The 24,077-nt window shown below is 40.5% G+C and overlaps 1 protein-coding gene across 3 annotated transcripts in view; it reads left to right on the top strand.

The window, feature by feature from the left end:
• tay (tay bridge) overlaps positions 1-24,077 on the top strand; it is a 942,824-nt gene that overhangs the window by 708,553 nt on the left and 210,194 nt on the right. For all 3 annotated transcript variants that reach the window (XM_067141886.2, XM_067141887.2, XM_067141888.2), the window contains exon 6: positions 6,855-6,897. In XM_067141886.2, coding sequence (XP_066997987.2) covers positions 6,855-6,897 — 43 coding nt within the window. The remainder of the gene's footprint in view (positions 1-6,854; positions 6,898-24,077) is intronic.

Below are 24,077 nucleotides of genomic sequence, written 5' to 3' on the forward strand. Positions count from 1 at the left end.
CATGCGACAAGTAGCGATGAAGTGTCGTCTGTATACGCACGACAACGCAGGACTCTTCCAGACAGATGGAGAGGGATGGAGGCTCGTCCACTGGAAGCGGGTTGGTAAGGCTTCTCGTCCACTGGATGCGTATATCTGCGACTGCGACGTTGAGCGTGTACGCGCGACGTGAAGCAGTCCAGTGTCGTACGACAGTGCATCGTCCTTTGCACGCGTTTGTCGCCTGATAGCAGCGGAGTCAATCTTAGCTCTGTGATGTGATCATGGCCTTCCATGATGATGCATTTTTACTATATGCTTTGGAGATGCCTTTGCTTGCGAGGCGAAGAGCCAGAAAGAGGAAAAAGGAGTGGGTAAATGAAATTTTAAGCAAAAGGAGTCGATTTGGTGAATTTTCCCACTTATATGACGATCTTCAAGTTAATGAAGCTGAACATTTTGGTTATTTTCGGATGAGGAAAGAAACTTTTCAGTACATATTATCCAAGGTGAAGGATCGTCTGCAGAAGCACAGTAACTTCAGGGACACCATTGCACCCGCAGAACGTCTAGCACTAACATTAAGGTAGGGATAATTTAAAACTATTTATACAAGACAGGAGAAAAGTAAGTACCTGTATTACAAATCGAAATCATACACTAAATCATTACAAGATACAATTAATGCGATAACTAATACATTAATTAAGAAAGCATGTCACTGAAAAATAAACAGTTGAAACAACCTATGCCCTATTGCCTAGGATCAAAATTCTCATAGTACGAAGCAGTGCTAGAATCAGTGAAAGTGATATCATTAATTTGACAATATGAAGATTGAGATGATGAACCTGTTGAAGATTGTTTACGTCTCAGTCTTTCTGCCTGTTCTACCAAGAGAACATTCATTAATTCCATCCGTATACGTAACTTGTTTTCCGGCGGTACTTCACGTAAATATGGGAGAAGACTAACCAAAAACTGGTAGTCACTGTCTCCATCATTTTGTGCTCTTGTCTGAAAGAAGGACAGTTTCTTGTTTTCAATCTCAAGAAGTTTTTCGTCATAATTAATTTTTTTATTCTTCTTCTTACGAGGGCTCTGAAATGTTCTATTTCCTGTAATTTTGGTTGTTTCTTTACTCGATTGTGAACATTCCCCTTCGCGATCATTGGCATCCGGTTGTGCATTATCATCCTGATTTGAGTCTGTATGGGCTGTATTGGAGGTACTAGGACCGTCGAACATTTCATCTATTGTGTTGTTTGTAATATCAGGAACGCTGCTTTGCATGCTTTTTGGTTGCATAGTATCAGTAAGAAAACTCATTTGGTTGAAGAAAGCCCATGTATTTGACGATTCTCTACCACTGCCAGATTTTGTTTCGTTCATTTTTTTCAATTCTCTCCTAAACGAATCCCTGATATTCCTCCATCTTTTCTTAAGTTCCTCAACTGCAATAGAAAGGAAAACGCAGCGAAATTATACAACAGTCAAGTGAAAAGGTAAGGAACTGTTGTAACAGATCCTTTGAGGTCCTGAAATTTACTTTACTACAATTCAAACTTTCTATGCTAATCATCGACAGAAATAAAATCAAATAAATTAATTTCATTGAATCACAAAAATCTAATGAAAACATTGAACATACTAATTTTTAAATAATAGCCGTTAAGTTTTTAGTTAAATTATGTTGTAACTAGCTCACTGTGGATGCATTTTATTACAACATAACCACGTGCTTTGTATTTTGCAGGTACTTAGCAACTGGTTCATCTTTCAAAGCACTGGGTTATTCTTATCGGATATCAGATGCTACAGTCGGAAGAATTATTCACGAAACGTGTTCTGTGTTATGGGAAACATTACACAGTGACCATATCCCATTCCCTTCTGGCGAGCAAATTGATGAGATTGAATCACAGTTTTGGAGAAAATGGAAATGTCCTAATTGTGTTGGGTGTATAGACGGTAAACACATAAGAATTAAGTGTCCGAAGCAATCTGGAAGTATGTATTACAACTACAAAACATTTTTCTCTATCGTACTGCAAGCAGTGGTAGGAGCAGACTACAAATTCATTTGTATTGATATAGGGGCCTATGGGAAACAGAGTGATAGTGGGATTTTCGGGTACTCAAACTTGAATAAACAGCTGGAACATGGTGCGTTAAAGGTGAAATGCTTGAAAGAACTTCCTGGTAGTGATGTAACTGTACCACATTTTCTGATAGGGGACGGAGGATATCCCCTGAAGCCCTATTTGATGCGCACTTATCCTATGAGACATTTAACACCCGAACAAGACATGTTTAATAAACGTTTATCGCATGCAAGACAAGTGGTCGAGTGTGCCTTCGGTATAATAAGCAATAAATGGCGCATATTAATGAAAGCAATAGAAGTTACCCCCGAGAGAGCAGAAAACATTGTGAAATGTATTTGTTTATTACACAATGTGATAATAGACAGAGAAGGCTCACCAGACATACATCCTTCAATAGAATCGACTAACAACCACTCTAGGTTTGCTAGCAGGGGTGAGAATAGGAGCAGTCTTAAAGCTACTGATGTGAGGGAAAAATTAAAGACCTATTTTGCTAATAACCCATAATGATCATGAATGTTAACAAAAACTGTTAATCTGAGGTCGTAAATATATGATCGCAACTGTAAGCCTACTTGAATCAAAGTTGTTGAATACAAACATAATAATGTAAATAAATATAAATATGAAATTAATAACATGGTAATTACATAATATAATGTACCTGATTCTTCCATTTCAAGTGCAACTTCCTTCCACAACTTCAATTGCACATTCCTCATGTGATACTGAGGCTCCTTCTGGTCCCACAGACATTTCCTTTCTTGAATTAAATTAATTAGTTTCTCACAATCCATTGCTGTCGTGTGTTGTCGCACGGAAAATCCAAACTGGACTGGATGACATGCGGCGTCGCACGTGTACGTACTACCACCCCGCTTCCAGTGGACGAGCTCCCACCCCTCTCCATCTGTTTGGAACAGTCCTGCGTTGTCGTGCGTATACAGACGACACTTCATCGCTACTTGTCGCATGATTACGCATCCAAAGGACGAGAGGCCTAATACGTACACGTGCGACGCCGCATTACATCCAGTCCAGTTTGGATTTTCTGTGCGACAACACACGACAGCAATGGATTGTGAGAAACTCATTAATTTAATTCAAAAACGAAAATATATGTGGGACCATAAGGAGCCTCAGTATCACACGAGGAATGTACAATTGAAGTTGTGGAAGGAAGTTGCACTTGAAATGGAAGAATCAGGTACATTATATTATGTAATTACCATGTTATTAATTTCATATTTATATTTATTTACATTATTATGTTTGTATTTAACAACTCTGATTCAACTAGGCTTACAGTTGCGATCATATATTTGCGTCCTCAGATTAACAGTTTTTGTTAACATTCATGATCATTACGGATTATTAGCAAAATAGTTCTTTAATTTTTCCCTCACATCAGTAGCTTTAAGACAACTCCTATTCTCACCCCTGCTAGCAAACCTAGAGTGGATTTTAGTCGATTCTGTTGAAGGATGTATTTCTGGTGAGCCTTCTGTCTATTATCACATTGTGTAATAAACAAATACATTTCACAACGTTTTCCGCTCTCTCGGGGGTAACTTCTATTGCTTTCATTAATATGCGCCATTTTTTGCTTATTATACCGAAGGCACACCCGACCACTTGCCTTGCATGAGATAAACCTGTCTTGTTCGGGTGTTAAATGTCTCATAGGATAAGGGCGCATCAAATAGGGCTTCAGGGGATATCCTCCGTCCCCTATCAGACAGTTACATCACTACCAGAAAGTTCTTTCAAGCATTTCACCCTTAACGCACCATGATCCAGCTGTTTATTTAAGTTTGAGTACCCGAAAATCCCACTATCACTCTGTTTTCCATAGGCCCGTATATGCAAGTGAATTTGTAGTCTGCTCCTACCACTGCTTGCAGTACGATAGAGAAAAATGTTTTGTAGTTGTAATACATACTTCCAGAATGCTTTGGACTCTTGATTCTTATGTGTTTACCGCCTATACACCCAACACAATTCGGACATTTCCATTTTCTCCAAAACTGTGATTCAATCTCATCAATTTGCTCGCCAGCAGGGAATGGGATATGGTCACTGTGTAATGTTTCCCATAACAAAAAATACGTTTCGTGAATAATTCTTCCGACTGTATCATCTGATATCCGATAAGAATAACCCAATGCTTCAAAAGATGAACCAGTTGCTAAGTACCTGCAAAATACAAAGCACGTGGTTATGTTGTAATAAAATGCATCCACAGTGAGCTAGTTACAACATGATTTACTTAAAACACTTAACGGCTATTATTTAAAAATTAGTATGTTCAAAATTTTCATGTTTTTTTTGTTGGGATGTAATGAAATTAATTTATTTGATTTTCTTTGTGTCGAGGATTAGCATAGAAGTTCGAATTGTAGTAAAGCAAATTTCAGGACCTCAAAGGATCTGTTACAACAGTTCCTTATCTTTTCACTTGACTGTTGTATAATTTCGCTGCGTTTTCCTTTCTCTTGCAGTTGAGGAAGTTATGGTGGAATCTCAGGGATTCGCTTAGGAGGGAATTGAAAAAAAATGAACGAAACAAAATCTGGCAGTGGTAGAGAATTGTCAGATACATGGGCTTTCTTCAACCAAATGATTTTTCTTACTTACACTATGCAACCAAAAAGCATGCAAAGCAGCGTTCCTGGTATTACAAACAACACAATAGATGAAATTTTAGACTGTCCTAGTACCTCCAATACAGCCCATACAGACTCAAATCAGGAGGATAATGCACAACCGGGTGCCAATGATCGCGAAGGGGAATGTTCACAGTCGAGTAAAGAAACTAAGAAAATTACAGGAAATAGAACATTTCATAGCCCTCGTTAAGAAGAATAACAAAAAAGGTTAATTACGACGAAAAACTTCTTGAGATTGAAAACAAGAAACTGTCTTTCTTTCAGACAAGAGCACAATGGAGACAGTGACTACTAGTTTTTGGTTAGTCTTCTCCCACATTTACGTGAAGTACGACTGGAAAACAAGTTACGTATACGGATGGAATTAATGTTCTCTTGGTAGAACAGGCAGAAAGACAGAGACGTAATCCGTCTTCAACAGGTTCATCATCTCAATCTTCATAATGTCAAATTAATGATTTCACTTTCACTGATTCTAGCACTGCTTCGTACTATGAGAATGTTCATCTTCGGCAATAGGGCATTGGTTGTTTCAACTGTTTATTTTTCAGTGATATGCTTTCTTAATTAATGTATTAGTTACCGCATTAATTGCATCTTGTAATGATTTATTGTATGATTCCGATTTGTAATCCAAGTACTTAGTTTTCTCCTGTCTTGCATAAATACTTTTAAATTATCCCTACCTTAATGTTAGTGCTAGACGTTCTGCGGGTGCAATGATGTCCCTGAAATTACTGTACTTCTGCAGACGATCCTCCACCTTGGATAACATGTACTGAAAAGTTTCTTTCCTCATCCGAAAATAACCAAAATGGTTGAGTTTCATTAACTTGGAGATCGTCATATAAGTGGGAAAATTCACCAAATCGACCCCCTTTGCTTAAAATTTCATTTACTCACTCCTTTTACCTCTTTCGGGCTCTTCGCCTCGCAAGCAAAGGCATCTCCAAAGCATACAGTAAAAATGCATCATCATGGAAGGCCATGATCACATCACAGAGCTAAGATTGACTCCGCTGCTAACAGACGAAAAACGCGTGCAAAGGATGATGCACTGTCGTACGACACTGGACTGCTTCACGTCGCGCGTACACGCTCAACGTCGCACTCGCAGATGTACGCATCCAGTGGACGAGAAGCCGTAGGCTTCAGTGGCAAAAGGTGAGTGTATTCATCTTCATATTTATACTGACAGAACAGAAGGTGGCGGCCGAGTTTAAGGAAGAGCACGCCCAATAAGCAGCGTAGTTATGTCCATTTGCGGTGAAATAATTTATTCTCGGTTTTTCGTTATGTACTCCTACTCCTCGTCACCTGTGTCAGTAAGATTTTGGGTTGCTGTGTTCAGTGGTGCCAGCCCCGTAGTGTAGGGGTAATATGCCTGCCTCTTACTGTGAGGGGAGACTAGGATGTGATTCCAGGCTTGTCCAAATATTTCAATATTGGACTGAGGTCCGGAACGGGGTTCACTAAGGTTCGTGAGACTAATTGAAGAACTGTCTGATAAGAAATACAGTGAACACGATCAAGAAAGCTATGCTCGATGGCTGAGGATATCATGACAGTGACCAATATCTGCAAGCCATCTGGCTGGGTAGTTGTCTTGGCAGGGCGCAGGATTCTTTTTTAATCTACTATATTCCTTTTCTAAATGTGGGTACGTACTTGCCTATATTATTTATTTATGGAGCGGTATTTTATCGTATTCTCTCGTGAAAACATTTCGAATCAATATAGAACTGGCAGCAGGCAGGACATTACTGTTTAATTTCAGTTCATTCAATCTTTCGTTCCATTTTGTGTACGTTCGTACAGCTCAAGTGTTCAGGTTAACCTGGTATCTAAAAATAGACCCTTCTACCCTTTCCACTCTGGAATATGCAGTGTCTTTGAAATCCGCACTTATTGATTGAAGTATTCTACTGCTGAAAGTAGATCCGTAAGGTACCCGGCTAGGAACACCCGCTTTATGGGTGAAAGGAAGTAATTCTTGTCCCGAAAATCTATATTGCAACTTTCATTGAATAAATTGGTTTATGTATGCCTGCACTATTGTATCAGAAAAAGGAATAATTATATCTTTTCTTTGTTTCAGGGGTCCGATGCTGGGTCCGATCTCTTCACCACGACTCGTAAACGTAAGTAATCAAAACATTGCAGATTACTGTGCTTTAAACGCTGTTAGTTTAAGAATTTGCGTGAAAAAGATACTGATTTTGTAATATATCTACTCAAACCAATTCAAAAGCACGGGTAAGGTTAATTAACTTATATATTTTCTTCCAGTTATGTGCCTATTAACTGTAAGTCGTCGAGACAACAATATAACAGGAACAGAGAATTTGGGAATATATTTTGTTGAAGTTTACCTGTTGTACCACTAATTATAGCCCGACTTTATCAATTATTTTAAATTGGCATGAATAACAGTATATCTCAGGGCAATACCAGGTAATTTCTTGCTAGGGCTTGGTAGAGGAGGAAGGGTCCTATCTACAAGAAAAAGTTAAAATATATTGAAGATTAGAGTTTCATTAAGAAAAATGCATGTTTGAAGTGCACATCACCTTACTGTAGATATTTGCTCTCTTCAGTATCGCCTATCGGATGACGTGTGCACCCAGGTCACCGTGCTGAAATGGACTGGAACTCGTTCTACAGGCTGCTCACGTTACGATGAGATGAGGCTGGAACACCCGGGTCGGCTCGACATGGGATTGAGCTCGAATCTTTGATGTTCTGGGCGGTCTCCGACGTTCTCAGACGATGTTGCGGAGTATTTACTCGTCACTTAACTCACACGAGTGTCCACAATTGCACAGTCCCCCGACACATTTGTTTAACAGAACTGTCTAACTTAATATTGTCGTGATGTGCAGTCGAATTCTCTTAATCCCTTGTAGATAGAATTTATATAAAATATTAAATATGAAGATGCGAATAACATCGAGTTTGGAAAGAAATAAAGCACAGTTCATGAATAGAAATAATGAAACTGAAATTGTTCACGCATTGGGCACAGTTCGTGGTGGCTTTCCACTAAATAAGATCGCACTTGACATTTAAAGAAATGTATGACTGCTCTAGAGTTTATCAAAGACACTGCTGTCAGTCATGCACTAATAAACACTTCGATGAAAAATAATGTTTGAAATGATTAGGCACAGTTCGTGGTTACACTCCACGGAAAGATGGGCGCACTTGAAGTAAAGTAAAATAAGGGACTGCTCATGAGTTTATCAAAAGATACTGCTGACAGCAACGCACAAATAATTAACACTTTGAAGAAGAAATAATACACAGTTCAGAAGGTAGTTCAGTTTGAATCGAATAACATTCACTTCAATTCATAAATTGAAAAATATGAAAGTTGGCAAGAACCGTTGTACATTAACACAGTTTGAATTCAGAATGAACCACTGTGACGTACCCACTCGGGCCACAGATGTGTGACAAAATTATAACGTGGCGGGTCGCTTTAATATTAATATAAATAAATGATATCTCATTGTTTCTCCATAAACAATATCCCATGGGCGCCAGCCTTCAAGCTTATGGCTTGAAAACGAAAGTTGATAATAATAATAATAATAATAATAATAATAATACGTAATGAGACTCAAAAAACTCCCAGGGTTTCTCGTCGCCATAAGACCTATCTGTGTCGGTGCGACGTAAAGCCCCTAGCAAGAAAAAAAAACTCCCAGGGTTGAGGTGACGGAACACAAATCATTAAGTACACTAACTTGGAATCTAAGGATCATTAATAATAATTTCAGAAAATACAAATTAAAACAGCTATTTATTAGGATGAAAAACGTGACGTAACGGCGTATTAACGAAATCTGAACTTACGAAAGCGAAAGAAAAATTAAATGAAATGAACTCTAAGAGCATGAATTGTAACGCGTAGACTTGCAGTAATTTAAGCTAATAGCTCACCATTTGTAGACTTTATCTGGAAGCTGATGATTGATGATGGATCTCTCGTACCGCCTGCGTCATCTGTTGTTGGATTCCAGTCCTACTTCTTCTTCGTGCATAATACACTAGCTGTAATATGACTTTCCTGCCTTAACACTCCTACTGTACTCCTTACATAAAGTCGTAATGAGTCCTAATTTTAAAAGCAAAACCACCTTGAGTTATGTTCATGGAGAGAATACACTTGTATTCTACCGTATTACGGAACAGTAGCGTAACTAAATTCATAATAAAAGCTCTCCTCCCCTATACTAGTCAAAACCGGTCTCCCGTTGACTACCTCTCGTCATTGAGATAACAGGTCCCAATGAGAGTAACTTTTGAGTAGTATATACTCAGATGCGAAGTGAACTAAGTTAAAATCCTCTCCGATGTGCAGACGTAGAATCGTAGTAAGAATGTCTTCCAAGAGTGTCTCTGTGTCTAAGAGTCAGAATGAGAATGTCCTCTCCAGCTCTTGTCTTCGAAGTATATAGGTTCAAAAGTCTCCCTCCATCAGCCCATATCACATGGTCCAGTATGATTCGAGGTCTCATCCCTTCTCCTATGTATTGCTGTGAATCCATCACGTTGCTTCATTGCGTCCATTCACATAGGCTGAACTTTCCCGCGAAATCAAAGCGTCAGGTAGCGAACTTCGAAAAGTGGCGTTCATAATGTTTCAACTGTCTCCTCAGAAGGTGGAGAGGGTAAGGTCTCTCGTAACCTTGATGACGTACATTTCCTGAAAATGGGCTGAAATTAGCCTGCTGACTCTGGTCAGCTCACAACGGCTATTGGAAAATTTACTGCAAGCTATTAATATGAATGATGTTGAAATACTTTACCCAATATGTGGTTCGTTTAGAATACGTTATAGCCGCGATATAAAGAAATGAAATGATGTAAAATGGATGATTAAAACCCTATATATACATATTAATTTAAAAATGACCTATCAGTGATTAAATTTATACATATTATCAATTAATTAGACAGTTCAATAATTTATAACATGCTGTGATGTTCCAAACATCACACCACTTGTGTCGAAGCACCATTTACAATAGGTAATCACTTGCATTAACATTAGTGGGAAAGTTTGAACACTTTAATAAACTCTCTTATTTAATTAGGAAATTATGCCGACTGAGATTTTTAAAAGAATGTCACAGTTCATAGTATATCGCAGTAGTGTCACATTGAAATTAATAATATTTGTTCAGAGACAAGTTTCACAATGACAACGTGGTAATAAACTAAATTGCACATTCACGAAAGTAGGTCACCTCGAGAAGTTTCTACATGCGCACAGATTATAAGTTCAACTCGAGTGTTAGCACCTGAGTCCAATACACGACCTGTCACAATTAGAGTTCCAACGCGCGCACGGATTCAAAGTTCAACTTGACTGATATAATCCAAGTCCACTACAAAGAACCAAACCAAACCCCATGGCACTACAGCCCTTGAAGGGCCTTGGCCTACCTAGCGACCGCTGCTCAGCCCGAAGGCCTGCAGGTAACGAGGTGTCGTGTGGTCAGCACGACGATTCCTTTCGGCCGTTATTCTTGGCTTTCTAGACCGGGGCCGCCATCACACCGTCAGATAGCTTCTCAATTCTAATCACTTAGGACCTCGAAGCAGCCCTCAGGTCCAGGTAAAAATCCCTGAGCTGTCCGGGAATCGAACCCGGGGCCTCCGAGTAAGAGGCAGGAACGCTACCCGTACACCACGGGGCCGGCCCACTACAAATACTTCGTATAATTCGAACTTCAACACGCGCACAAATTCAAAGTTCAACTCGACTGTCAGAGTTTAAATCCAATACGAAGACTTTGAACAATTCGAAGATTGACTCTGTCAGGTAGGCTACACGTGGCGTCAGGCGGGTGGCCTGTCTTGTTCCTGCAGCCACGTCACACACACAGCTGTCGCTGGCTCAAGCCGGCTGGCTTCTCCGAGCGTAAACAAACTCAAGTTCACAGTGAATGTCTTGCGTGAAGATGGAAATATAATTAATCGTAAAAATGTACGGCATGTACCGCTCATAACCGGTACACTATATACCCTGACCAGAAATGTAATGAAGTCAGCGATCTAACAATGCAGTCTTCAGCGCGATGAGAAGTGAACATCATTACTTTGGCATTTGCAACTTAGCACGTTACAATATTTCGTAAAGCTCATGTCGCACTACAGCGTGTTGACAGACTATCCTTTCTCCGTAAATTGACTTCAGAAAATTTAGGCCACAAATGGCTATTAATACAAATAATACAATTGGAAGTTCCACGAAACACCCAGGTGTCCAAGAGATTTAAACGCATGATCCCGAAATTTGTCAACGGTAGTTATCCTTCTTGTAATTTATTATGCCCTTGTCCGGACGGGTCTGAGTATTTCTGACAGCCGCACACTTTAACGTACCGTTTGCAGTTGTATTGTTTGTAAGCACGCGGTATGTTGCAAACACTCATAAAGGTCATAGTGGCCGCGTTTCACAGTAAATCTTGGTCGCAACCTGTGGAATCTGTATGTTCTTATCAAATATCATATTCAGGGCGAATCATGTAAAATTGCCACCGCGAATATTTCCGATCGAGATGAGTAATTGATGCGCTGATTTCAGAGAATGGGAGTACGTACAGGAGCTCATAAATATAGTCCATACAGCGATTCCAACGGTGCTCAGAAAGTGTTTCTCCATTTCCAAGTTTGTTTCTTAAATGGAACAATGCCCATTAACAAGAAGAAAATAAAGTAGAGACGATTAGAATCATAATGGCTTCATTGTTGCAGGGTCGTAGTGCAAATACAATAAAACCTCTATAAGGCGCTGTCCAATGGATAACATTAATGCCGCGTGATGATCGGAGAGAAGCTAAATGCAGTTACGCAATGCGCATGGTCCTCAATGTAAAGGAGACTATAAACTGACGCATCATTTTATTGAAAATGTCTTTAGAACCCCTTACACATGTCATATTCACATTGTTGAAGATCGGCCTCGGACATGTCGATAAAAGCAGTTTTAGAAATTAGTTCTAGCCTATAACACCATAAGTAGTTCGTGGTGTGGGTTACTCTAGTCACGTCCTATTTCGTAAACCACAGGCAATGGGTGAGTGCCCTAACAAGCGGTCCTGAGAGTTGGGATGCCAGTTGATATGGAATAGCAGTGGGGCATCTCGGACATATTCTGAGTCATAGCCCTCCTTCTGCTCAGGGGCTAGAACTATATCATCCATCGATCGTCCCTAACCCGTTAGAGGAGAGATTCTCGCAGCGAACTTATGTAAGGTAGCATCCTGCTTCACAGAATTTACTGAGCTCAGAATATTTTAAACAAGCCTCGGGCATACGGGAGTAATGAACTCCCACATTCATTTGACAGGCTGGGGAATTCTTGGAAACAACTTGGACGAAATGGAAATTTATAGGGAGCTATCAATATTAATGCGGCTTATGGAAGAAAGAAAATAGATTTGGCTGAATCTGCAAAGAGGATGCACCTAAATATGTCAGGTGTAATGATATTCGGGTAAGGGGAGAGAACGAGGAAGAAATTGGAGAATTTAAAGTGTTCTTATCGAGTGTTAGAAGGGTAGGGCAGAGTGTGTGATAGGACTGTTCATCAGGAATTGTACGCAACATAGTTTGTTAGGCACGTAAATGAGCGAATGATATGGGTGGATTTAGAAGTTGGAGGAATTAGGAGATATTATTTTATTTATTTATTTATTTATTTATTTATTTATTTATTTATTTTACACAAATTGTAGATTCAATGGTGAATGGAGATAGGGCATAACCGCACAAAAATGAAGGTGCCTCCATCCCCACTTAAAATTACAATATGAAATAATTACAAGTTTATGCTACTGACCGTGCTTATATGCAGTTACCGTATTTACATAGACGTATTATTTACATGACATTCCAGTAATTCTTCTTTCATACTCGTGAATCTCCACATACAGCCTACTTAAACTAGGGAATAATGGCGCCCGTGATAAGTACATTACGGGTTTGCGTAGTCTATGAGTGGCGCTATTATGTGAGAAACAATATAGGTATGCGTTACTTATGCGATGGAAAAACCATTTTCAGGGCTGCCGATAGTGGGGTTCGAACCTACTATCTCCCGTGTCCAGTATTCGGGAGATAGTAGGTTCGAACCCCACTATCGGCAGCCCTGAAAATGGTTTTCCGTGGTTTCCCATTTTCACACCAGGCAAATGCTGGGGCTGTACCTTAATTAAGGCCACGGCCGTTTCCTTCCCCCTCCTAGCCATTTCCTGTCCCATCGTCGCCATAAGACCTATCTGAGTCAGTGCGACGTAAAGCAACTAGAAAAAAAAAAGTACTTATGCGATGTACAGTACTTGTGAGTGGTACCATAATGTGTGGACCGGGTGAGTTGGCCGTGCGGTTAGGAGCGCGCATCCGGGAGATAGTGGGTTCGAATCCCACTGTCGGCAGCCCTGAAGATGGTTTTCCGTGGTTTCCCATTTTCACACCGGGCAAATGCTGGGGCTGTACCTTAATTAAGGCCACGGCCGCTTCCTTCCAATTCCCAGGCCTTTCCTGTCCCATCGTCGCCATAAGACCTATCTGTGTCGGTGCGACGTAAAGCAAAATACCAAAAGAAAAAAAAACAATGTGTGGAACACATTGAGTCTACGCTACTTTTGATTAGTTTCGCAACATGAGAAATACCATAGTTCTACTTTACTAGCGATAAGTGTCATTATGAGAGGCCATTGACCTGGATTTTGGACCCATTTAGACAACAAGCATCATGATTCAGGATTGTGCTTTAGATTTGTGCCTTGGTCAGTAATACTATTGTTTTAAGATAGTTTCTGGGAAGGTGGGGTATTGCGGATTAGATCCACTGATAGTTTTAAATTCAAATTTTACATTCATTCTTCATCATCACGTTTTGAATTCCGGTCAGTGGATGAATTTTGGTCTTTTAAATTGTCATTACATTTCGTACCTTCAGGGGCCGATGACCTAGATTATAGGCCCCTTTAAAAAACAAGCATCATCACCACTTTGATAAAATGCTGACCAAGCAAGTTGAGGGAAAAGGGACATACCTCGACTTCTTTTGAGCGGAACGATAATTCGGTCTTAAGCGGTTGAAAGGGTTGATGTGAATGTTGCCTGAGAGGGATTTCTCAGAAAAGCAATATCAATTTGTATACAGACATGTTTTGGGGGGCAGTGACCTGGCTGTATTTAAATGACCGTGTTGAGCAATTAGTCGTCCTTTTTTAACTCCCTCTAATTTCGTCATGTTCTCTACTGCGGAGGGGTGCCAGGGACAATATTGGCTGTACTAACTCTCTGTGTATTCAACAAAGTAGGGTTCAGATAAGGATGAAGTTCGCAGGTTTTATGAAACAATGAGTGATATAGTAGTCATGGTCAGCAGCAGGTTAGTATAGTGCTAATAGGCGATTTCAATGCGAGAATCGGAAATATAACTAAAGGGTATCAGAACTTATCCTGTTTGTCCGCTTGGAGCATAGGGCTTCCGTGAAACACTTCCTCTGGTCCTGTTGGTGGCCAGCTTCTTCACTTCATTCCAAGACTTTCCCATTCCTAGGCACTCCTCCTCAATCGTCGTCTTTAAAGTCGTCTTCGGACGGACGCGTTTTCGACCTCAATTGATTGATGTATTTTCGATGGCGCCAGTGGTCTTTCTTAGTGTGGCCTATCCAGTGCCATTTTTTCTCTTTTATCTGGATTTCACTTGGCTGCTGATTCGATCCCTTCCATAGATCTTAATTTGATAAGACACCCGGCCATCTTCTGTTGATGTACGTTTTATAGAACGATTCATGAAGACTAGTTTAGTATTCTGCTGGGCGACTTTTCACAAACGTAAAGGTGAATCGACTTAACATAAGTGTTAAAAAGTCGTGACTTACTCCGTCTAGAAATTTTCCTCTTCCGCCAAGTAGGGTAAAGTCGAACAAAGGAACCATTCACTTTCCTGATACGGCTCTTGATGTCTTCTTCCGCTCCTGTAATTGTAGAACAGTAACAGCACTCCCAAGATATAGGATAGAGTCGAGCTATTCTATATGTTTATCATGTACTGTATAGGCAATTTATCATCAGTCTTAGAATTAACCCTGATCACTTTCGTCTTATAGATATTTAATTTAAGTACACCAGTCCTGCCTCATCTTTCAACAGCTTAATCTTCTCTTCCATGTGTCTGAACCATTGAGCTAGCAGTGAGATATCATCTGTATAACCAAGGTTTTCTAGCCTGTCTTGTAAGACCCACTGAATCCTCCTTTTTCGATCTCTATTTACTCCCCTCATCACACTTTCCAAGATAAGTAGGAAGCATGTTGGAGAAAGAATGCAGCCTTCTCGAACGACAGATGTCATACCTATCGGCTCAGTAAGCTCTCCAACTTGCAGAACCTGACATTTATACACTCAGTTACAAAATAATTCTCAGGAAGGACACGAGAAAGTGACGGGTAAATGTGGGGAAGATATGGAAGCTAATAGGAATGGGAAGCGTTTGCTGGACTTCTGTATTAGTATGGGATTAGCGGGTACGACTACATTCTTCAAGCTATTCATCGCTACACATGGGAAAGTAGGGGCACCAGATTAATAAAACTGTATTATCACCGACTTCGAATTCAGGAAATCTGTTAGGAATGTGAGGGTATTCCGGGAATTTTTCGATGATACAGACCTGATCTGATCTGTAATGAACTAAGTATCGCTAAGCCTAGGATAGAGGAAGTGAAATCTGTCCGCAGACGAACAGAGGTTGAGAATATCCAGGACGAGGGGAGAGAAGTGCATGGAAGAGTTCCAAAAGCAGGTTCAGGATGGAGAAATGGAAAGGGTAGCATACAGGGATGCTGTAGTAGAAACAAGAATTGAATGCGTAGGAACAACTGTCTGTAAAGATGAAGATAAAAACGAACGTGTTGATGGAATAAGTTATTGTAGCTTGTAAATGTAAAACGAAGGCATATCATAAATAGCTCCAAATACGGATTGATGCAGACAGAGAATCGTACGCTATGAAAGAAATGCTGCGAAGCAAACAATTGTTGAATTCAATAAGAGGCCGTCTGAAGATTTCGTTAATAACCTGGAAGGCTTGTTCAAGCGCTAGGGAAAAATTTCAGGACAGTAATAAGACGAAATATTTACGTATTTATTGATGAACATTACAGGCTTTCGGCCCAAATATATGTAAAATGTAAAAGAAAAAAGAAAAAACAAATTAACTAAAGCTACCATGTGGACTCTCACATGGGAGGAAAACCGGGCCACATGCAAGAGCCACCCTTACAACTACCTTGTTCCCGTTACAATGAAAAAAATATAAAAGAAAAGTAAACTAAGTCTACTGTTTGGACGCTCACATGGGCGGAAAACCTACCCACATGTAAGCGCCACCCTTATAACTACCGTATTGTCTGGCCGTGCCGTCCCCCCTGGTGAGGAGAAAACGCAGCCGCCCTCCCTGGAACGACACGTCCGGCCCTCTACACAGTTGACAAAGCTATATCCTCAACATTCCGTTTGCTTACAGGCTACACGCGTGCTGGAATCCAGCACCCCATGCTCCCCGTCTCCCTTTCTACCTCCCTCTATTCACCTCTGCTAACATTTGAGATAGGCCCACCCTCTCCCTCTCTCTTGTATCACTCCATCCCTCCCCCTTCCTACAATAAAAAACAAAAATAAAAAATACAAATATACAGTCTACTATGTGGAAGCTCACATGGGCGGAAGCCAATCCTCATGTAAGCGCCACCCCTACGCCTAACTTATTCTAAACTCCTCTACCTTAACTCTTATACACACTTGTTTACTATAGATCTCAAGACCTCCCGTATTATATTCAATCCTTTTAAAATCAGCATTTCGTCCTCAGCAGAACACTGTTTTCCAGCTCCGCTTACGTAGCATTCTGTTATCCGCTACGCATATGCCTTCATTCTTATTTTTTTTGCTATTTGCTTTACGTCGCACCAACACAGATAGGTCTTATGGCGACATTCTTATTACCTAATCGCCTTATTCACATACTGACTTAGCAGTTCTTAATATTACATATGCACTAACCTACTTCCTAGTACATTCCAGATCACTTGTGAGTCAACGGTTGAGTCATTATTTTCCTTATCTAACTTCCTTACAACTACTTTTCCAGTTATACGACCTTGTCTTGCCATGTCATAAACATGGCCTATCTTTAACACTTTCACCTTCCAAATTACAATATCTTGCCACTGCCCTACTCTTATTTACACTTCACACACCTTTCACATTCACCATGTAATTCCACGTTTACAATCAGATTCAACAGAACCTACTAACTTTTTGCCTTTATCTTAACTATATTTCACTCACTCTTCAAATATATTTGTAACCAACTTTTCCTACTTAACCGCACTAATCAACTCTAAACGTACAGATCCTTATATCTAAAAGTTATGCTTATAACTCACACATACTCCTCAAATTCCTTCTCATCTATGGACTTTCTTTCAATGAACTTTCTTCTTTTAGCTTTATTTCACAAACTGTCCTTACCGCACATAACTACCTGTTTAATTCTCCTCCGTTCTCCCATTCCTTGATAATCCACTGTACGATGTTATCCTCATTCCCTTTTTCTAATAATTCCCGATTATTGGCACTCAAAAGTTTATTTCTTACCTTTTCCGTATCTCTACAAATACCTATTAAGTGTAGATAATTGCCTGATATCCCACACAGTACGCATAATATCTTATCTTTACCCTTCGTCCATCCCTGTTTCTTGTACAGCCCCATCAGCCACCATAGTAATCCCTCTGTTTAACCTATCTACGTTCGTAATATTTAACCCTGTCACTTCCATTACTACCGAGTTGGATAGCTGCAGTCAATTAAGTGCGGCCAGTATCCAGTATTCGGGAGATAGTAGATTCGAACCCCACTGTCGGCAGCCTTGAAAATGGTTTTCCGTGGTTTCCCATTTTCACACCAAGGCCACGGCCGCTTCCTTCCCACTCCTAGCCCTTCCCTCTCCCATCGTCGCCATAAGACCTATCTGTATCGGTGCGACGTAAAGCCTCTAGCAAAAAAAACTTGCATTACATTATTAAACACACTAAGCGACTCCTGTTCCTGCACTCGTCTATCAATTTCTGGCTTTGAATATCTCTAATCCTCCTCGAAAGCACCACCTGACCCCTAGCTTCTTTTTCCCAAACCTCTTCCCACATGTACCCCAATCCCACCCTCTCCAAATATAGTTCAATTTCTTCTAGCCAGCACCACTTATACAACCTGTGTCTGAAGAGTTCAGATAATGGTCTAATGAAACAAAGACAACGTTTACGCACAAAACTCCCTTACTGGCCTTCATAGTAATCTCCGTTAGCTACAACACACTTTTGACATCGCCTGTAAATCTGCTGGAAGCTGGCAGCAAACGCTTCTTTTGGAATCTCCTGGAGAACCCTTGTCACGCGTTGTTGGATACCTGCTACACTGTCGAACCGGTGGCCTTTCAGGGCTAATTTAAGACGGGGGAGCAAAAGCGCCAAATCGGAAGAATACGAAGGGTGTGGAAGAACAGTTACCTGGCGTTCAGCGAAAAACTGGGTCACGTGGATCGCGGTGTGCGGACGGGCATTGTCGTGGAGGAGCTTCCGCTGTCTACTCCGGTACAGTTCAGGCCGAACCCGTCTGATACGTTGCAGTAGCCGTTTCAAAACTCCCTCGTAGAATTCCGCGTTGACAGGTGCACCCTGGGTACAAATTCATAATGAATGACACCATTGCTGTCGAAAAAGGAGATCCGCATTGCCTTAATCTTCTACTTTGTGCGCCAACTTTTGTTGGGAGGCGGAGATGACTCTGAACACCATGCCATTGACTGTCTCTTTTCGGAATATACTGTTAGCACCACGACTCGTTTCCGTAATGATGGTTTTCAACACCTCCGGATTTTGGTCACAAACGTCAATGAAATCTCCCGACGTTTCCATCCGAGTTTGCTTCTGCTCGTCTGTCAGGTTGTTCGGTACAACCCGGGCACAAATCTTCTGCTTTTTCAAATGTTCGTGAACAATGGTACTTACACTGTCCTTGCCTACACCCACTTCATCTGCTATCATTGTAAGCATCTGTCGCACTCTTTCGATGTTTTCTGGAGATGTGCTTGTTGTTGGTCGACCCGAACACGCCTCGTCCTCAACACCTTCCTATCCACCTCGAAAGCGTTTAAGCCACTCAAAAACGCACTTTTTAATCACTGCTTGAGCGTGGTAAACTTGCATTAACATTGCTTGTGTTCCCGTTGCCCTTTTGCCTAGATGGAAGCAAAACTTCATGTTAACGCGTTGCTCCGTTTTGCACTCCATTTTGCAACGACACGAGTCCTCACACTGTCTCCACGCGATGTGTTGCAGCGTTCAACTCCGTTTAACTGTGTTGAGTTGACCGATAGGGGGCACTTGGTGTCACGTCTCGCAATGCGTATGCCAAGCGCATCGTCCGAACTAGCACGGTGTACAAATTAGGCGACCATTCACCGAACTTTTCAGACACAGGTTGTACATACTTTTCTTTTGTTGTTCGTACGCAGTCTGGAGCACCATCCCTCCTTCCCCTCTATTCAACCCCATCCAGTATTTGACTACAATTTTCATACACTCAACCTCTATTTCTTCCCCGCACATTAATTTCATCCCAGCATTCGCTGTGCACTGAGGGAACCCCATCACTGCCTTACCAAATTTACTAATCATTTGTCTTAAATATAGTCTCTTTCCCTCCATCCCCCATACTTCCATCCCGTACATTATCCTACCGAATACTACTGATCTTAAGACTAACCTCAAGTTTTTATAGGTAATTCCCTGAAATTTAGCCACCAAAATTTGAACTGAGGCTAAGGCTGCCAACCCGTTACTCATTTCTCATTTCATTTGATCCTCCCATGTCCCTCTTCTGTTTAAAATCATTCCTAGATATTCTAACTTATTTACTTGTTCCAACCTCTCTCCCTGTACCATCCAAATCATCCTTTCTGTCTACCTTTATTTTTTTGTGCGTTACTAACACTTTAGATTTTTCCCCGTTAATTTTCAGTGCCCATTCCTTTGCATATTCTTAAACTGCATTTAAACTTAGCTGCATCCCACCTGCATTTAATGCCAACGAAACCACGTCGTCTGCAAAAATCAGTCCCTGTATCTCCAACCAATTGAGCACCGGTGCCGCCCATTTATTCCCGCCGTGTCCATCCAAATGTCATTAATAAATAAAATAAACAATATCGGGGATACTTTACACCATTGTTTTAAACCCATTTTGCACTCTAATGGCCTACTCAACCTGTTTTCCTCCAGCTTGACACATCACCTGACCTCCTTATATATCACCTCCACTGCACGTATCATCTTCCCGAAACCCCCAACCTAGCCAATTTTTCTACTAACGCACTTCTGTTTACCTTATCAAACGATTTTTCAAAATCAATTGCCGCCACAAACACTTTGCCTCTCCCCATATTCATGTATTTCTCCAAAATACATTCTCATTGTATTGTCTACTGTTCTTTTTCCTTTTCTAATGGTAAGGTGAAAAATACAGAGTTTTTCCGCCCAGTCACTTAATCTGTTAGCTAAAACTCCTGTATACATTTTACTTAGGGAATCTAACAGATATACCCCTATAATTATTCGTGTTTTTGTTACTTTTCTTCTTGTATATTGGACGTATAATTCCTGTTTCCCATTTTTTAGGGTACCCCCATCAAAAATCTTGTTAAATAATTTCACTATGCCCTCTATTATCAGCCCAATTTTGCTTACTTCTTTCCAAAACCTATTTTTAATACCATTGCATCCTCCCGCAGACCTACAGCTGATTTTACCTATCACTCACATAACGCCTTCTCTGGAAATTTCTTTGTACAGTTCGAATATTGATACCCCCTATCTCTCCAGATAACTTCTTCCCCCTTCTCTCTATAACATTCCTCCCCTTCCCCGAGTAATTCACTAAAATAATTCACCCACTGCTCATCCTCAATACTTGGTTTCACAAATCTCCTTCCACCCTTGACTATTATGTTTATTCTCTCCCAATTTTTTTCCATTTTATTCGTCCTACACTCTTTATTTATCGCTTCCGTTTGTTCTTTCATCCATGACTTCCTCTCACTGTTTTTCCTTTTGAAGTCTTTCCTTAAATTACAGAAAACTTCTCTTTCTGTACTCCCATTTTTTTTCTACATTCCCTTAACGCACCCATAACCCTGTTTCGCATTTCCTCAAACTCCTTATTGTACCAGCCTTCCCCCTCTCTCTTTTTTCTCCTCCTGCCTCTGCCAATATGTGCTATCCTCTTGATTGGATGTAAAATCAGTTCCAAAGCTCTATTTGTTTTTTTCCTCCAACGCAACCTCCCATCCATACCTTACTAATTGTAACTCTTCTTTTATGATCTATCCATTTACCGTTCTGTTTTCTATGTCCATTTATATTTAATATATCCTCTCCCCAGTTCAGTTTTCTTCTTAGCCTATCTTCTTGTGCCTCCCTTCCCTCATTTTTAACAACACCCACACTGAAAAATTATGTGATTCGATCTAATCTCCTACATCCATCCTTAAAATTTCCTCCAACATATCTTCGGAGCTTATTAGTATGTCAATCACGCTTCCTTCCTGTTCTGTAACATAAGTCAGTTTTCCAATCCTGTCGCCCTCCTTCCATATGTATAGAATATATAAATTTCCCCCTGCACACATTTCTAAGAGTTTATCTCCATAACTGTTTATGCCTTTATCTTAATTTTCTACACTTTTCCTCATTACCACTCCTTCTTCTCTACTGTACACTGGGCTCTGTTACCCTATTCACGCATTCCAGTCTCCAAATAACAACATACCATCTTCTTCTGCAAACTTCTCTCTTGTACTAATATCCATCAATAACTTTTCAAACAATATATATTTGTGTAAAACGAACTCCTAGGGTGGCAATTTGCAAATGCTAAACTTACCTTCTTAACCCTCCTTTCTTCCCTCCCCATACTAAATCGAATCCAGATCACTTCTTGCATCTCTGTCTCAATATCCTCTACTAGTCCGCTAATTTCTGCCTGTATTGGAACCACTATTCCTCCTGGGGTTCTTCCTTTATTCCTCTCCTTTCTTTTGTATTTATATTTAACCACAAACCCTTCTCATGTTATCTCCTTCCCTATTTCAAGCCAAGTCTCCAAGAGTTCCACAATATCGTAACTTTCCACTACTTCTTTAATTTTTATTACCTAATTTACCCAATAGCTTTTCAATATTCACAAATCCTATTTTCCAATTTTGTTATACCTTAACCCTCCCCCTTCCAGATCACCTCCTATATTCTTACTTCTTGTTAACATAGCCTTGACACTCTCTGCCTCCATTTCTCCTTTTCCTAACATTTTTGTCGTTCTCTTCCCCCTTTATCCTCCAAACCTTTATACCTTTTACCCCACAAGTCTTGTAGACTCGTACTTCTTCCTTTGCTCATAGCTCCTTTTCCTTTCTGTTCGTCACGGGTCTCACCACCTTTATTGGTCCCTTGTCAACTGCACTCTGGTCTTAACGATTCTTGAGACTCTCCCTCGCTCATCACTTCCCGACCCACTTCTACCACATCCGCACTACGCTGCCCGCTTCCTCCTGGGTTGCTCTCCTCCCTTACATCCACTCGATCCAAAATTTGTTCTGCAACCTTCCTTCCATCTTGCATTGCCATCACTTCCACCTCCGTTCTGTCCTGATCGTCCAGCGTTTTCAATTTTCCCACTGTCCACTCTCTAAACCATTTTCCATTCGACACCGTTAGCCGCTGCCCCCTTGTGTGTGCCTTCAGCACTTGTCTCGCCCTCCAAAGATGCCTCTTCAGAGTTTTCATGTTTTCACTTCCTTCTTTACCCCTATCACTCTTTAGCCAGAATGTCTGTCCTTGTAAGTTGTTGGCGTTTCTTAACACTATTTCTGCCATTAAAGTAGACAATAACTTTACTCCAATTGGTCTGCGACCTTTAGCGTTACCCACTCTTTCCACCATCGTGTATGTCCACTTCACTAAAATTTATTTTCATCTTGTTCTGTATGACCTCCAGCAACTTATGTCCACTTTGCCTTGTTTCTCATCTTCCTGAGCACCATATACAAATGTGGACTTCTTCATCCTCTCCTGGTTGCACACTTCTGCTTCCTTCTTCATCTTCAGCACCTCTTCTAGATATTGTATTTTCCCTCTTAAACAGCTCTACATCTATCTCATTACTACACGTTCTGTTCATCGTTTCTTCTGTTTTTGCTTTTATCCATTTCTTCATATTTCCTATCTCCTTTGATTACTCTTTCATCATATCCTTTATTTCTTTCATCTGGTCCCAAGAGCAGGTTTCTTGTATGACTTCTCTCACTATCTCCTTGATTGCTGCCAAATCTTCCCATATGAAGTTTCCACTGGTTTTCGGGCCGGGTTTTTTTCCCACTCCCCTCCTCATTGACTAGAAGCACAGCTATCACTGCTGCAACCACTACCGCCTCACCCATCTTTCCCAGCTCTTCTTTTTTCTCCAAACCATTCTTGTAATTCTTCGCCTACTTCCACTGCATCCTCCCAATCGCGGCCCGGTACTGTTCCACTCCCCCATGCTTCACGACACGCACGACACAACATGTCCACTCTCAGTGCTTGCTAAAGCTAGACTTTGCTGGACAGTAATAAGGAATCTTAGAAACGATGGGTAAAAAGGAAATGCATAGTGTTGTCTTGTAGTGATGGGATATTCGATTCATTGTGCTGAATCGATTCATTTGATTCAGTTCACGTTACTGAATCGATACAGTGATCCGATTCACGGCACATTAGAGTCATTATTGTATCTGCGGTGCATCAGTACTTCCTTATTACGTTACAGTACAAAAATTACGTACAGATTAATAATAGTAATAATAATAATAATAATATTATTAATAATAATAACTGACGTAATTCAGATTTCATACTCTAACTTATGGTTTTCCACAGTTCTCTGAAGGTCGCAACTATATTATCTATACAGAGTTAGATATAAAAGTACCTGTGTTCACAATGAGTAGCCTACATATTAAACATAAATCAAATAAGTTGCTTTACGTCGCACCGACACAGATAGGTATTACGATGACGATGGGGTAGGAAAGGGCTAGGAGTGGGAAGGAAGCGACTGTGGCCTTAATTAAGGAACGGCACCAAGATTTTTCTGGTGTGAAAATTGTAATCCACGGAAAACCATCTTAACGACT

The sequence above is a fragment of the Anabrus simplex genome, chromosome 2 (assembly GCF_040414725.1).
Source record: "Anabrus simplex isolate iqAnaSimp1 chromosome 2, ASM4041472v1, whole genome shotgun sequence".
Taxonomy (NCBI): Eukaryota; Metazoa; Arthropoda; class Insecta; order Orthoptera; family Tettigoniidae; genus Anabrus; species Anabrus simplex.